Source organism: Ylistrum balloti, unplaced genomic scaffold (assembly GCF_031769215.1).
Source record: "Ylistrum balloti isolate Yb309-2 unplaced genomic scaffold, AGI_CSIRO_Ybal_v1 Utg370414, whole genome shotgun sequence".
NCBI lineage: Eukaryota > Metazoa > Mollusca > Bivalvia > Pectinida > Pectinidae > Ylistrum > Ylistrum balloti.
This window is the reverse complement of record NW_026782281.1, coordinates 141,028-157,746: the sequence shown is the minus strand read 5'-3', so window position 1 is coordinate 157,746 and position 16,719 is coordinate 141,028. Positions and strand designations below refer to the sequence as shown.

General features: G+C 40.4%; 1 protein-coding gene across 1 annotated transcript; it reads right to left on the bottom strand.

Moving 5' to 3' along the window:
• Positions 1–5: 5 nt before the first annotated feature.
• On the bottom strand, positions 6–15,563 carry LOC132554502 (aspartate aminotransferase, cytoplasmic-like; the record flags this gene model as incomplete). The annotated part of the gene is made up of 6 exons (XM_060218811.1): positions 15,430–15,563; positions 4,955–5,136; positions 3,241–3,349; positions 1,465–1,577; positions 1,036–1,140; positions 6–62 (listed from the first exon to the last, which is right to left on the bottom strand). Coding segments are annotated over exons 1-6 (681 nt in total), but the record flags the coding sequence as incomplete, so codon positions are not given.
• Positions 15,564–16,719: the final 1,156 nt, after the last annotated feature.

The window sequence follows — 16,719 nt, the reverse complement described above, 5'->3', positions numbered from 1 at the left end:
TCAAGGTCTCCTGTGGCAAACCCTTGATAGGCAATATCGATGACTATGGTCAAATTCCTCTCCTGAAACAGTTGAAGTTAATGCCATTTTTTTCTGTCTGCTGGCTCAATTTCAAAGTTGGACAGAAAATCAATTAAACCATAAGTATATTTAACTTAATTAAAGTTTCATTTCTCAAAATCTGATACAATTTACTTTTTTTTTATTTCTTCAAGCATTATCTGATTAAACTTTTCTGAAATTGAATTCAGACATACCTGATTTGAAACAGTAGATGGATTTGAGTAAATCTAATGACAGAGTTTTTGAGACGATACCACCATGAAATTCATAAAAATTCTTAAAAACTTTATAAATATGATTCCTAGACACAAAGTTGAATGTTTTTTACAAAATCTATTATAATCAAAATTATACCAGATATATCATCTTCTGAAAATTTCTTCTCCCCAATACACCTTCCAGTTCTATAAAACCCCAGTATGATCATAACTTATGATTTTATTTAGAATTTTTTTTCATTCAGTATGAAATCATTTCTGATCTTATTTTATACATTATATTCATTCAATAATGATAATGATATTGGTCACCATTTTCAAAAAAATGTCTTAAGTTCTCGAATTCAGATGTATCATATACTGTAGATCACATGTATTTGTGTGGGATTTTTTTTTTCGCATTAATACGTTAAGAGAGTCAATCGCAAATTCAAATCTTTTGTGTTTATTTGTACGAAAATAACTCTGGATGACATTTATGTTGATTTAATTACTAATATCAGAGTCTTGAAGAGTCCAGGTCTTTACTTGCTAATCATTCACAAATTTTATGTCATTGCTAGTTTTGAATTTGCAAATCATGTATTCGCGAATATGTCTGAAAAGGTAAGTTCACAAAATAAAGTCCTCCCAAAATCTAAGTGATTTACAGTATGATGATTATTATCAGTGAAGGAAATACTGTAATTGATATCACAATGAAACCTGATTGTACAGTTTAGACGCTAAATCTGTTCATCAGTATTGTGGTTACCTGGCAGACATCGGCGATCTTAACCCACTGTTCTGGGGTAGCATCGACTCCAGTGGGGTTATGAGCACAGCCATGAAGGACGACGCATGCTCGTTCAGGAGCATTCTACAACAAATCAAACACAAGATTAAAAGAAACTGTTTCTTAAAGTGGAATTTATTCATCTGAAGACTTCCTTTGGACCATTATCTGGGTATCATATCACAATGTGGGGGAAAAAATCAAATGAAATCAATCATCATGAATTACTGTATTAAAAAGTTAGAACTTGTCTTAAAACCACAGTATGTAGATACTTCATTCTCATAAACACATGTGATTACTTATACAAATTATGAATGAGGCTTTCTGTATCATATCACTGAACTAGAAATTTTCACTGTTACTAACATATATATTTAGAACGGAAGTAATTCTGTCATCACTTACTGTCAAATCTGTGATCATACCATCGAAGTCTAGCGACTTGGTGTCTGCTTTCCAGTAATGGTATTTTCTGATATCTGAGAAACCAGCATCTCTGAAGATGCCTATATGGTTCCCTGTGAATGAAAGTTGAAATTTTTCATTTGTAATGAATGATATGGTATCATATTGTAAAGCAGGTATATCTTTAAGTCGAAACCAACTTAGTTCATCAACCCAAGATAGATCTGGATACTTTAACTTATGGAAACTTGTGCACAATGTAGGTTTATCCCTGCTCATTAGATATGGGAATGAAACATCTGTACTTTTTAGTGCAAAAATATTCCGCCATTGAATATAAAAACACTCTTTTATGTCATGTCTGCCAAATAATAAACTCATATCTGTAGCTGTTTCTGTAAAGATGTCGACCAATTCTATATCATTGTACTGTATTACAGCTGTTTCTGTAAAGATGTCGACCAATTCTATATCATTGTACTGTATTACAGCTGTTTCTGTAAAGATGTCGACCAATTCTATATCATTGTGCTGTATTACAGCTGTTTCTGTAAAGATGTCGACCAATTCTATATCATTGTGCTGTATTACAGCTGTTTCTGTAAAGATGTCAACCAATTCTATATCATTGTGCTGTATTACAGCTGTTTCTGTAAAGATGTCAATCAATTCTATATCATTGTACTGTATTACAGCTGTTTCTGTAAAGATGTCGACCAATTCTATATCATTGTGCTGTATTACAGCTGTTTCTGTAAAGATGTCGACCAATTCTATATCATTGTACTGTATTACAGCTGTTTGTGTAAAGATGTCAATCAATTCTATATCATTGTACTGTATTACAGCTGTTTCTGTAAAGATGTCGACCAATTCTATATCATTGTACTGTATTACAGCTGTTTCTGTAAAGATGTCAACCAATTCTATATCATTGTGCTGTATTACAGATGTTTCTGTAAAGATGTCAATCAATTCTATATCATTGTGCTGTATTACAGCTGTTTCTGTAAAGATGTCAACAAAGTCTATATCATTGTACTGTATTACAGCTGTTTCTGTAAAGATGTCGACCAATTCTATATCATTGTGCTGTATTACAGCTGTTTCTGTAAAGATGTCAACAAAGTCTATATCATTGTACTGTATTACAGCTGTTTCTGTAAAGATGTCGACCAATTCTATATCATTGTACTGTATTACAGCTGTTTCTGTAAAGATGTCAACAAAGTCTATATCATTGTACTGTATTACAGCTGTTTCTGTAAAGATGTCGACCAATTCTATATCATTGTACTGTATTACAGCTGTTTCTGTAAAGATGTCGACCAATTCTATATCATTGTGCTGTATTACAGCTGTTTCTGTAAAGATGTCGACCAATTCTATATCATTGTACTGTATTACAGCTGTTTCTGTAAAGATGTCAACAAAGTCTATATCATTGTACTGTATTACAGCTGTTTCTGTAAAGATGTCGACCAATTCTATATCATTGTGCTGTATTACAGCTGTTTCTGTAAAGATGTCAATCAATTCTATATCATTGTGCTGTATTACAGCTGTTTCTGTAAAGATGTCGACCAATTCTATATCATTGTACTGTATTACAACTGTTTCTGTAAAAAAGACCCATTCATTATTAGATTGCTTCACGGAGTCCGACTTTATTAGAAATTGAAATACATAACTGGGAAGTTTTATTTCTGTATTAGAGGTAAATGAATAGACGTTTGCATTACTGTAAATGTGGCTACCTGTTACCATGGTACATACCCCATGTAGGGTTAGAGACGTACACAACATCCACGCCTAGATGCCTATGCATAAACTCAGCTGCCAGTTTCAATGCTCCAGTTCCTCCTAAGGCTTGTGTACCTAAAACCTATTTCAAAAAAAAAATTAAATGAAATAGTTGATAATGACATTGACATTACCAGCCAACAGCCATTTCAGATACAGATCAATACCAAGGTCAAAATCCTCTCAAAGATGTCTTTTTAAACTTACATTCATTTACTTATAAAAGCAACAAATGAGCCCTTGGGTTATTTTCATTTTTTTTACTCTTAAATGTATCAAAATACAACTTGTTATAGCCTACTTACAGAAAACAAACCTAAATTACCTTAATAAAAGGACCAACTACTCCGGACACACATGTCATAAAAACAAGAGAAAGATTTAACAGTGAGACACCTAAAAAAATACAAGGAGAATAAGACCAGGTGCTCTAGAAGGATAAACATCTTTTGCTTCATCAATGACACCTGCCATGCAAATCTTGGTCGACCTAAAGCAAGTAATGTCACTTTACTGAATGCAAACAAGGCAAACAACAATGGAACCATTATGCATTGTAAATATAATATAAACTTTATTTATTTTACAACAATTGCAAAACAAGTTATGTCAACTTATACTAATCACTCTTGTTGGCCCGGATTTAAGCGCGCGAGGGGTCTTATTGTGGGACGAAACCGGAGTATCCGGGGAAAACCCACGTGGTCGGGCAGGTGACCCCTTACCTTTTTTCTTGTCCGTTCCGGGAATCAAACCCTGGTCGACTAGGTGAAAGGTGAGTGGGTTACCACTGCGCCACCCGATCACCCTAATCCATTATGCATACTAATGAGTATCAAATACATCCACTTTTCTATCACACTTTGAAACAGAATATTTTTCATTGAAATCATTATAAAGACTGATATAAAAATGGGAAATGGCTCCAAAATATGACCAGAACCAAAAATCTACTGAATTAACTGATAACATAAGACAACGATACGATGAAACTGACCAAATATTCATTAGAGACAAGTCAATCAAAAACTTGAAACATATATCTGTTCAAGGTATCTCGGATGTGTATGCATACCTTGTAAATATTGAGGAATTTCACTTGTTAGGTCAAGGCTGTCGCTCGTTTCTCAGCCATGATAAAGTGTCAACTGACAATGCAACTAAGTAGCCATTCATACCATAGATATATATGTTTACATGCATATTAACCATTGTTTCTTATCAACAAACAGCTTACACGTACATAGAGGTACTTGAAAACATTTTATTGTGAACTTGCCAATAGTACTAGGTAATACTGATTCAGGTAATTGGGTACTATTTTTACAACCCGGGTCAGGATCGAAACTGACCCGAAATGGGTGACCCAGGTACTCGTTACAGCCCTAATAGATACCACATTGTAAGAAATGGTGCAGCTTATATTCCGGTGCTTCTGATATGTGAAAAAATCTTCATGCATGTCTGATATTATTGCCATTTCCTAGTAATGTTTATTTCTATTACATCTACAGGAGGTCCCTTCAAACTATACAGAGGGACCCCATTTAATCTCAAAGGACCCCATTAATAAAAAGACCAAAACAAACCTTGCTATTGAAGTACTTGATTTAGTATGTTTAACACTATCAAATTTCAATATCTTTAAAATATGGATGTACATAATTTCCTTGTGATTAGTACATACCCTGTTATCTGTGATGGCATTGTTTTCTCCACCCAGAAGAAGCTTTATTGCACTCTCAGAGAAGTCAGTAAGGCCTGCCACCGGAAGGTATTCATGGTTAAGTGTGGCATCACAGGCCATCTGAGCCTCCACAGTCCGTACCACTGGTAACACCCAAGGCTTTCCCTCATCTGTCCTGTAGGCTAATAATTCATACAAATTTCAATATAATGATGACTTTAAAATTTCACTTAAGACAATATTTTAAACATCTTTTTCACAGACATTAATGACAACTAATTGTAAAACAATGAAAATGCTATAGGTTTACGTTTAGTGTCTCTTGAAAACAAGAAAATATGATTAGATTGCATATGGTGTAATTGAGAATGTAGACAGGTTATTTATTTGAATAAGAATGCAATTGTATTATATTCTGAGAATAAGGGTGTGCTAGATTATCTATTTGAATGATGGTGTAGCTAGGTTATCTTCTAGGAATGGGGGATATAGTTAGATTATTTGCTGGGAATGAAGGTGCAGCTGGAGTATTTACTGGGGAATGAGGGTGCAGCTGGATTATTTAACAGGAATGAGAGTGTAGCTGGATTTTCTTCTTGGAATGGTGTTGTAGCTATAATTTCTTCAGGGAACAAGGTTGTAGCTGGTTTATCTACTAGGAATGAGGATGTAGCTGGGTTATCTACTGGGAATGAGGGTTTAGCTGGATTACCTACTAGAAATGAGGGTGTAGCTGGGTTAGCTACTGGGAATGAGGGTGTAGCTGGATTACCTACTAGAAATGAGGGTGTAGCTGGATTATCTACTAGAAATGAATGTGTAGCTGAATTATCTACTAGGAATGAGGGTGTAGCTGGATTATCTACAAAAAATGAGGGTTAAGCTGCATAATCTTCTGGGAATAAGGGTGAAGCTGGATACCAGAATTAAGGGTGGCATTATATGCCATCTGAGCCTCCATTTTCCGTACCACTGGTAACACCCAAGGCTTTCCCTCATCTGTCCTGTAGGCTAACAACTCATATAAACTTCAATAGAAAGATTACCCAAAGATGTTTACTTTTAACAATATTTTTAACATCTTTTTCATAGAAATTTATTACAACTAATTATAAAACAATGAAAATACTAGAGGTTTACGATTAGTGTCTCTTGAAAATATGAAAATGACTAGATTATATATGGTGTAATTGCAAGTGTAGATATTTATTGGAATAAAGATATAGTTGGATTATCTTCTGAGAATGAGGGTGTGGCTAGATTATCTATTTGAATGAAGGTGAAGCTGGGTTATCTACTGGGAATGAGGGTGTAGCTAGGTTATCTACATGGAATGAGGGTGTAGCTAGGTTATCTACATGGAATGAGGGTGTAGCTGGATTATCTACTGGGAATGAGGATGTAGCCAGATTATCTACAGACAATGAGAGTGTAGCTGGATTATCTACTAGAAATGAGGGTGTAGCTGGAGTATCTACTGGGAATGAGGGTGTAGCTGGAGTATCTACTGGGAATGAGGGTGCTGTCAGATTATCTACTGGGAATGAAAATGATGATAGCTTTTGGCCATTGGATATAAGTTATGTATGATTAACTAAGAGGAATGATTTACTAAGAGGAATGAAAATATCTATTAACAGAGAAGATTGCTATATCATCTTCTGGGTAGAAAGGTGACTGGATTATCTAGTGAGTATCAACTAGCTGTCTTAATAACTATAGCTAGTGGTAACTTGTACTGGAAATAAGGGCATCACGGTTATCATCTGGGAGGGAAGATAGCTAGTTTTCTCTGTAGGAGGGTGACTGGATTGAATTAAATGAAGGTGGCTTGATTATATAATAGACAGGTGGCAGCTAGAGTTTAAATATCTACCAAGAATGATGGTGACTGGATTGTCTTTTGGGAACTAGGCTCATTTGTGACTAAACTATCTACTGGGATTATTAATGAAGGTGATTGGATTATCTAAAAGACAGGGTGAACATAGCTGAATTTTAGATATCTGCTAGGAATGACAGTGACTGGATTTTACACCCATCGGACAGAAATATCCACACATCCAGTGAGGGTAATATATTTCTACCTTATCCTGGCAAGACAGCCTGCAAGAAAAGGAAGTGACATTTCGGGTTTGTGTAACTGTTAATGACGTCATTATTATGACGTGTCGGGGTCTGTTGGGATCATTGACCTCATTAACACTTGTCATTTGGGCATCAAATACAAATGATTATACCGATGGTTATAATGTCACATGTGTATTTATTTTCAAGTGAAAATAGGGGTAGAAAAAGGAACATTTCCTACCTTAAGGGTAGGACAGAGAATTTTCTACTTGAGGAAGAGAATCTTGATTCTTTAACCCAAGGTTTTGCATGGAAAGATCCTAACTATCTTTTGGGACAGAAAGTGAATGGATTATCTTGTGAGAATGAGGCCGAATGACTGGATTATCTAATGAGAATATCAATAGGGATGGCTAAATACACAGGTGACTGAAAAAATAATTCTACCTGAATTTGAAAACATCTATTGAGTTCAATATCCATAGAAAATGGTTTTACGACAATGCTTGAAATGACATAATAATGATGTGTCATAAGTTTACATTCACTGTGTTGGTTTGAAGTTCAGAGTTAAAACTCTGGTAGGAGCTGAAACAACCATAAGATGAGAATGATAAATGATATTTCAGTGTTAAATGTGATGGACATCAGCACAAGCTGACGCAGAAAATCAGGCTTTTGTTGAGTAAACTTTTTTGACTAGTTTATGAAGCTGTATATGTAACCCAAGTATACTCCCTCCAGTATTCTTACCTAGTCATGGTCCAATGACAAATTACAAATGTTACTGAATAATTCATTTCTTAGCACAAGGTCTTCAGACAGCTATATTCATGATATGCGTCAGCATTTTTGTTTAGGCATTAATTGTACACCTTTTTCATTGAAAAGACTGGTAGGCGAATTGACATAAAACAAGAATACCATAAGCATTTACAGGTCACATTACGAAATTTATATGTAAACTTTATGTTAAGTACCTTTCTGAAGTACACCGATATTGTGAAATGGGAAAAAAAATTGTCACTAAGCAAAATAAATTGTCAATTCTCAATAAAAGTAGTATTTTTCATAATTTAAAGGGCAAACAATTCTAAACATCCAATTTTCCATTTGGTATACTAAACATTTTTTTTTCCTGAAAAGAAATAATCCACTCACGCAGCCTTGTTATTCCTTACCATAATTATCTTAACTACATCAAACGTATGAATTTGAGAACAAGAACATCAATGGAACTGATAAATGCTACATGGAAGCAAAAATATTGTAGGCTTTCCTATCTGTAAATTTTGGATTTCATCATGAATATGATGACACAAATAGATCTGTAAATGTTAAATGGAGAGTTTGGAAGATAAAAGAATACTGCTTTAACATGTTACACACATGTATTTTTGTCTAACATGTACTGAGGATTGAGTTAGGAACGTAAGAGCATATATAATTTATACCAGGATATCTTAGCCCCAGGATATTTTTGGCTTTGTACAATTATACTTTGTGCAAGAATTCACCTCATTTTTGTTTTGCCCTCTGATGATTATATAAGATAGTTATCTTTAACAAAATTTTCCCCTGGTGTTAAATTCACCCTCCCTGTTCATGGACAAAAAGGATAAAATTCTCTTGTATTTCACTCAGTCTGATATTTAATGTGCTTATAAGATCTATAAGCATTAATTGTTATATGTACTTGGACATGTACCCAGGTATGTGTGAATATTTATGAATATTTGGTATTGTAAATTGTGTAGGAAATAATCAAGATTAAGGCTGTAAAGTCTGTAAAGTCATGCCTGACAATTCCCCTTGAAAATCAAGGGACACAGCTGCCATTCCGTCAACACCGGCTGGTGGCGCCTGGAGAGTGGCCACCAACACACTCAGCCTGCCAGAAAGATGCTTGACCGCAATGGTCAACTGCATGTCCTGGCAGAGAAGAAGGATGTGGATGGAGAGGGCACACAGGACATGAGACCTGGTGGCCCCTGTCTCTCCAGATACGTGACAACTGTTGTCGGTAGCCACATTTTGGACTGCAGGATACCCCTAAAGGACTGCAGAGCCAAATGAACAGTCTCATCTCGAGTACACTGATGTGCTCCGAGAGTTGTTCGCCAGACCACTCCCCCAAGCGGCATTGGCCATCGAGGTAAGCTCACATTCCTGTCATGAACGCGTCCATGAACAGGATCATAGAGGGGATAGGCTTGGTGGAAAACGTTCTCCTGAATGGTCCACCAGCAAGAGAACTCCCTGACCAACTGGGTAAGCGGGATCCAGGCCTCCTGGATGACGGAACCCAGTCAGACAGGAGGAACATCTGGAGAGGTCCGATGTGAATCCTCCCTAGGGGGACCACATATGCCAAGGAGTTGAGATACCCCAGAAAACTGAAGAACCAATGTACCTGGACAAGCGACGAAGTGATGAAAGTCAGAGCCAGAGCCCTGACCTTCTCAAACTTCTCCAGAGGTGGAAGGGCTAAGCCCCGAACCATGTCAAAATGGTTCCCCAGGAAGAAGAAGTCCTAATATGAAGGAACCTCTGACTTCTCTCTGGAAGGAATGAAGCCGACTCTGAGCAAGAGTTTCAGGACCAGACGAGTGTCCTTCACTAACGATTCCCACACCAAAAGAGGCATGAGGGAGTCGTCGAAATAGATGTGGACGTCTATTCTGCGTGAGTGAAGGAAACACCAGCAGCAACTTGGTGAACACCAAAGGAGCTGTCGTGAGCCCCAACGGCATCTCTGCCTTGGCAGCATGGTCCCTACTTCCTCCTGGAGCACCCGTGCCCTTTCTGAATCCCCGGGAGGAAAGAAACAAAAACGGCCAGGAGGCGAGGGACGAATCCTGAATAAGGGGAATACCTAGACCCTCCCTGACCACCGACAAAAGCCCAAGCGTCCTCTGTAATATCCTGCCACTGGGAAAGGAAAGCAGAGAGACGTCCGCCCACAGGGAGTTCCGGATGGGGCAGATCTAGCCCCTGCCAGACCAGAGAATCGTCTGCCCACCCGGAGCCTGAGCCTGCAGGAGAAGGACATGAGCCCGGGAAAGGAGAACCACCGTCCACCCGGCCATACCCTTCGCCTTTCGCGGCCAAGAAGTAGAAATAGTCAGGAACCCTTCTTCTTGCCTCCAGGAGGTTTCTTACCCTTCCTACCCTTCCCCTTGTTGCCGTTGAAGTGAGGTTGGGACTTGGGCTGTGCAGAAAACTGAGCAGCCGAAGACTTCGCCTTCTTCTTAGGAGGCACTGACCCCTGCGAGGCACTGGCCTTCTCAGCCTGAAACCTCTTAACCAGAAGTGCTGAGGCGACCGAGTCCTCCTTCATATCCTTCTGAACCCAAGGAAGAGCTCCCCTGAACAGGGTAGAGCCCTAGAAGGGGGCATTCAACAAGCGGAAACGGTAGTGTTACTGGACTGGGCGGAATTTCAGAACTGAAAACTGCCTAGCCAACACGGCATTGACGAGCAGAGAACCTGCAAGGCTGCCGTGTCCTGTATGTCGGCTGTTCTGTCTCGGATAACCGACACTCAGGCAAATCGGATACCCTGTATAGACAAACTGTCAGGAAGTCTATGTATGACAGAACTTGGATGGAGAGGTGCAACATTCTCTCCATCCTGTGGTGCTCTTTGGGATCGAGCACCACCTGGTCCACTGATTTGCCGGACCAGGCAGCCAGCTGTCTCAACTCCAGCTGTGCTGGTTGAGAGGCCAGCTGCCCATCATGTGTGGCATAGTCGGAAGCTGAAGCCTCCGACAATTCACCAACACTGAGCTGCAGACCGACAAACCCGGGAGCACGGGTAGAGAAGGAGTCCTTCTCTAAAACCGGAGCCCGGGCCGTGGCCAGAACCGAAGACATGATATTGCCTTCTGGCAGAGACCGATCTGAGCGAACGGAAGCCCGAGGAGCCACCAGGGAACCCTGAAGGATGGTGGATTCAGGCGCCGACGATGCTGAGGCGGTGGGCATACCTCCACCCTGAGAATACGGGAGATGTTGGCCCGGAGGACCCGCATCCCAGAAAGCACATGCTGTGCCTCGGCTTCAGCAGTCTCAGGGCCATCTTCCCCTTGTGAACCCTCTTGGCCCAGGAGAAAGATGAATGACATCGTCTTCCTCTGCCGAGCCCGCACCCTTGATGTCCATCTCCTCCTCAATAGAGACCGAAGTCCCCTTGGGAGGAACAGGGGCCGCCAGAGGAGCCATCTCCGCAGAGGGGAACTCCTCTTTATGGCATTTGGACGCAGCGCAACCAACAGCTGTAGCTGTAGGCTTGGGTCGGAGACCCGAAGCCGACCCCTGGGAACAGGAGACCGACGAGTCCGCGCTGGAGGCGGAAGTCCTTAACGTCTGGCAAACCTTAAGGCCCCCGAAGTAGCAGAACATTGGGGGGATTCCGCACTGCTAAAACATCTCCTAGAGGAGAGACCAACCCCTATGGGTTCCACGAGTGAAGACCCATGGGGTAAAAACCCAAACCCCTGAGGGAATGGGAATGGTCCAGCGGGCCGGGAGTGACCCCAGAACTGGCCAAGATGGCCTGCCTGAGTCTGGGGCTGGACATCCTGTCCAAAGGACCAGGATGAACCGCCACTCCCACCAGGTGGAAACCCAGACATGTACGGGCTAAGCCCGTAACTGCTGAGTAACTGTTGGTACCCAAAACCATCCGCAGGTTGGCCTGGGCGACCCAGGAATGAGTGCCCGCAGGCACCCCTACTCCCTGAGCCCGGGGGAAAGGGAGACCGGAAACCGGACTCCTGGCCTGAAGCCCCAAACCCTTGGAGGAAAACCCCCTGGGAAACCCTGCACTGGGAAATCTGGATTGGGACGGAAGTCCCAGAGCCAGAAGCCTGTGAGGGTGGGAAAACAGACCCCGCGCTGACACCAGGATTATTGAACTCAAGTGTCACTAATCCCCGTAGCCACAGACAATCCTGACAAAAAGTCTGTGGCCCCTGACCCTATACCCGAAGGCACAGTTCCGGAGTCAAAGCGGCCCCGACCAACGACGCCACCTGGCGTGCCGAGGTCCCTGAAGGAATCAGAGACCTCGACCGGAAGTCCCTTTCCGACGGTAACACCGCCGCCTATCGAGAGCTACCGGCCAATTCGACCCTTGACTGCGCCGAGCCAGGGTCGGGCTGCCCCCCCCCCCCCCCCCCCCGACTCCAGGACACACCTGGACAGGGGGAGCCACCACCTGCTGAAGGGCGGAGCTCGGTGGAACGAGAGCACACCCAGCAGGAATGCTCTGGTTCAGAACTTCAGGAGGGAGGTCTTAAAAAGCTTACTTCCCTTACCGGAAGAAGAGGACGAATCCGTCTTCCGGCGGAAAGTTAGCTGGAAAGGCATGGGAGCCTAAGCAGCAGACTCCATGTGCAAACAAAGTTCACATAGTGAGGTCTGGCTGCAATGTCGGCAAATGGGACAGCTATCATGGGGTTCCCATTATCTATAGAAATAGGAACATCCATGCGCTGACCCCCGACGTAAACCCGGCACCTTTATCCAGCATCGAAACAATAAAAAATTGTAACAATGAAAACAAGGATAAAAAGTTTTCTAACAATCAAAAAACTACGAACGAGATCATAAAACCTACCGTACGCAGCAAGATTGTACTGCAAAAAAAAGAAAACGGTCGTACAAAACGGCCGACAAAGCAGCAAGAAAACAATTTCAACTTCACGAAAATCCAAGTGACGAGACAAGTAGTCACGCACTCGAACACGCGGAGGAAAAACACGGCCGGAAACGAAGTTCTCGAACAATCAAAAAACTACGAACGAGAGCACAAAGCCTGCCGTACGCAGCAAGATTGCACTGCATAAATAAAATGGCCGTACAACACGGCCGAAAAAGCAGCAAGAAAACAAATTCCAACTTCACGCAAATCCGAGCAACGAGACAAGTAGTCACGCACTCGAATACGTGGAGGAAAAAACGGCCGGAAATACGGTCAAAATAAACAAATGACAATACTTAATTTCACAATATAAGTTGGGAGATGGGTTTATAGACTTCTAATAGAGTAACAATATACTCAAACGACAATGGCAGTACGAAGAGAAGGAGTAAGAAAAGCACTTAGCTCAGACACCTCCGCACTCGTCGGCAGCCATAAAGGTAAGAGGAAGGGAGATCACTCTGCGTTCCTGCCATGATGGCTCATGGATCGTAGGGAGGGCGGGATTGTTTTTCTTTTGAATCTTTTGTTGTTGGGATACAAAGATGGGTGTAGGTACTGTATTTGCATACTAAAGTTATGGTAATTATTACTGAAATGAAATCTGTAATTTAGGGGTTGTGGGGGCTGACTTCACTACAAATTGTGAGCTAGGTATAAAGTTTCATTACCCTGGTTTAATATACTACAGGCAAACTCTGTAAATAAGGGGTTGCAAGCTTAGCATCCTGTACACTGCACATCACCTTTTGAGTGTAACTGATGTATGCACAAAGCTTCATGATTTTTGCTTCACTGATGGCAAAGATGTGCTCCAGACATGAAAAATGTTCATAGAAAAAACTACTTCTAATCTCATTGCCTGCTTAAACAAAAAAAAAAAAAAATTAAGGTTTATTTAAATAAATTGAAAACTGGCAGAAAAGAAGTGTTGAAATGTCAAGACATCTTGTTATGAAAATCACTAATTCAGACCTACCACACTTCAGATCAAATCGAAGCTAAGAGAAGATGAAGAATTGGCATTCTATATTACTTACTTCACTGTAGATGAGTACCTTGTATAAATACATTTGTACATCCTGGGGGACACCCACAGATGTATAAAAGATAATTAGTCAGCATCCACGACATACTGAGTACCTTACTAATATACAACAGAATTAGGCTCTTTAACAGATAATTTTTCCCTCAAGTGCATCCTGTATGATGGAGACTTGCATGAGGTCACATTTTCACAGACATACTATAGTAATACTGTAGTGGAACTGGACAGGGTCGATCGTCGACGACCAGTTAGCTTATTAGGTAGAGCATCTGTCTAGAGTTTGGACGGTCCCGGGTTTGAACCCGTCTGGCTGCACATTTTTCCACTCCTGTTACATTTGGTACCGTGACCAAACCTTGTTTCAAGAAGAAGTTGAATGCTTAACCAGGGGACAACCAAACCTGTGTTGTTAGATGTGATGTCTTTGGGGGGCGAAGACTAAAAATAAGGGGGGAGGAATGTAATGGAACTGGATGGGGTCGATCGTTGGCGACCAGTTAGCTCAGTAGGTAGAGCATCCGTCTAGAGTTTGGAAGGTGCCGGGTTCAAACTCCCCCCTAGCAGCACATTTTTCCGCACCTGTTACAATACTATACAATCAGACTCACTAGTCAGTGAATTACTTTAATCTGTCTATGGGAGAATAGATTGATACCTTACTTGAGAACTGCAACACATTTATAATACATAAATTTATCCTGCAACTGGTACTGCCATTGTCAGAATACACCTGCCACACATTTTTGCTGTATTCGGCTGCGATGGAAAACGACTGTATTTTAGCATGTATTTTGATTATGTAAATTCATAAAATTGCAGTTATATCTGATGAAGTTTGTGTTGTGAATTGCTGATATATCCTTTAGCGCCAATATTATATTGTGTACACATGTATTGTTATGATGACGTCATCCAGCAGTTTTAGAAATTACATTCGTATCAAGATGACGTTGGTGTTTGTTGCTTCTGTCAATACATTGTTTTATTAGTTATTTATCCTCGAAATTGTGGAACTATGTTTCTGCACTGTGCAATTATTTTGGCATCCATCAACCGGAAAATCCAGTGTAACACAAATGTCAGGTAAACATAGGTTGAACTACAAAACTGTTAAAGTTTCAACAGTTTGGTTTTCAATCGATGTTGCAGGATAATAGAATACATGGCCAGTGTCTTAAAATGTATGCTGTATTTTTGCTTGTGACAGAAAGACAAAGGTGGCTTTTGTCTTTCCTCACCCTACCAAAAATACAGCTTATAACTTAAGACATTGACCATGTGGTCTCTACATATTATAAGAAATAAAGTTGAGAGATCGTCCTCTGAGAGTCAGCATCTAAGATACATGACGGTGTTTAAACATGATCAATGTCAAAGCAGTTGTCAAATACGAATGTAGATGACGTACGGTTCTAAGTTAAATAACATGTCACACTGGCGTACACAGCCAATATTTCGGTGATTTTAATTAATCAGAAGATGTAAGCTTCTAACAATCTATTGGGTGACAGCAGATCTCTCAGCTGCACTAACTAAGCATACACCTAGTACAAGTAGAGACCAGCAAAAGACGTAGGTGAGTTGGCGATGAACCAGTAGCCAGTTACTAATTAAAATGATCGCGTTGACAAATCGAAGAAAAACTTACCTCCAACTCCAAGATTAACTTTAATTGGATGTTTATCCTCGTTGTACTTTGCTATTAACGAAAACACCTCGATTGGAGGTGCAGTCTTGATGTCAGAGAACATTGAATCAGCCATTTTCAATGATGGGTTAAGCTTGAAGGTCGAGGTCACGTGGTTGCCAAGGTGGAACTCGGAATTCAATTTTACATTCGGAATATTTCGCGACTCTATGAGAAAATGTATTAAATCGAAAGTACATAGATGGCAGTCGGAGGCCTACTGTCACGGTATTTTGAGTGCAATATGTATCATATGATGTAGAATGGACTCTGGATTTTGACTTTGTTCTTAGCATTCTAGATACAGGTGTATGTGTTTGTCAATAATTTTGTATACATGTTTGAAATTTGAAGAGGTAGGCGAAATGAAAAATACCTTGCCACTGCAGCAGGAGTTCGAACTATTTACCCTTTAGTCTCACCAGCCGGGCCACTATGGCTAGAGGCAATTACCTTTAGTTGAGCAGTATAATGTCCTGCTAGAGACTGAAGGGTCACTAGTTCAAACTCCACCAGGGGTAGGATGTTTTACATCACTTGTACTTTCCATGTATAAATAGACTTTGATTGTTAATTAGATGACACAAAAGAGATTTGTGTAGATTAGACCTAAAGGTTATTCAAAACTGCACATCATTTCAACCTTGCAATTAAACGCCTTAATACATAAGCAATATATTTCATAGGTATTTGACTGTTTATATCGGTGTTGTTTGAATATCTTTTAAGAATAAAGTTGACTTGTTTACCTGCTGGAGGTGACTGAATGATATACTGAGAATAGAGGAAGCTGAATTACATACTTGAATGAAAGTGACCAGATTATCAACTGGGAATGAAGGTGAATGGATTATCTACTGGGAATAAAGGTGAATGGATTATCTACTGAGAATGAAGGTGACTGGATTATCTACTGCGAATGGAGGTGGATGGATTATCTACTGAGAATGAAGGTGACTGGATTATCTACTGGAAGTGGAGGTGACTGGATTATCTACTGGGAATGAAGGTGAATGGATTATCTACTGAGAATGAAGGTGACTGGATTATCTACTGGGAATGAAGGTGAATGGGTTATCTACTGGGAATGAAGGTGACTGGATTATCTACTGGGAATGAAGGTGAATGGATTATCTACTGAGAATGAAGGTGACTGGATTATCTACTGGGAATGAAGGTGAATGGATTATCTACTGAGAATGAAGGTGAAAGGATTATCTACTGAGAATGAAGGTGACTGGATTATCTTCT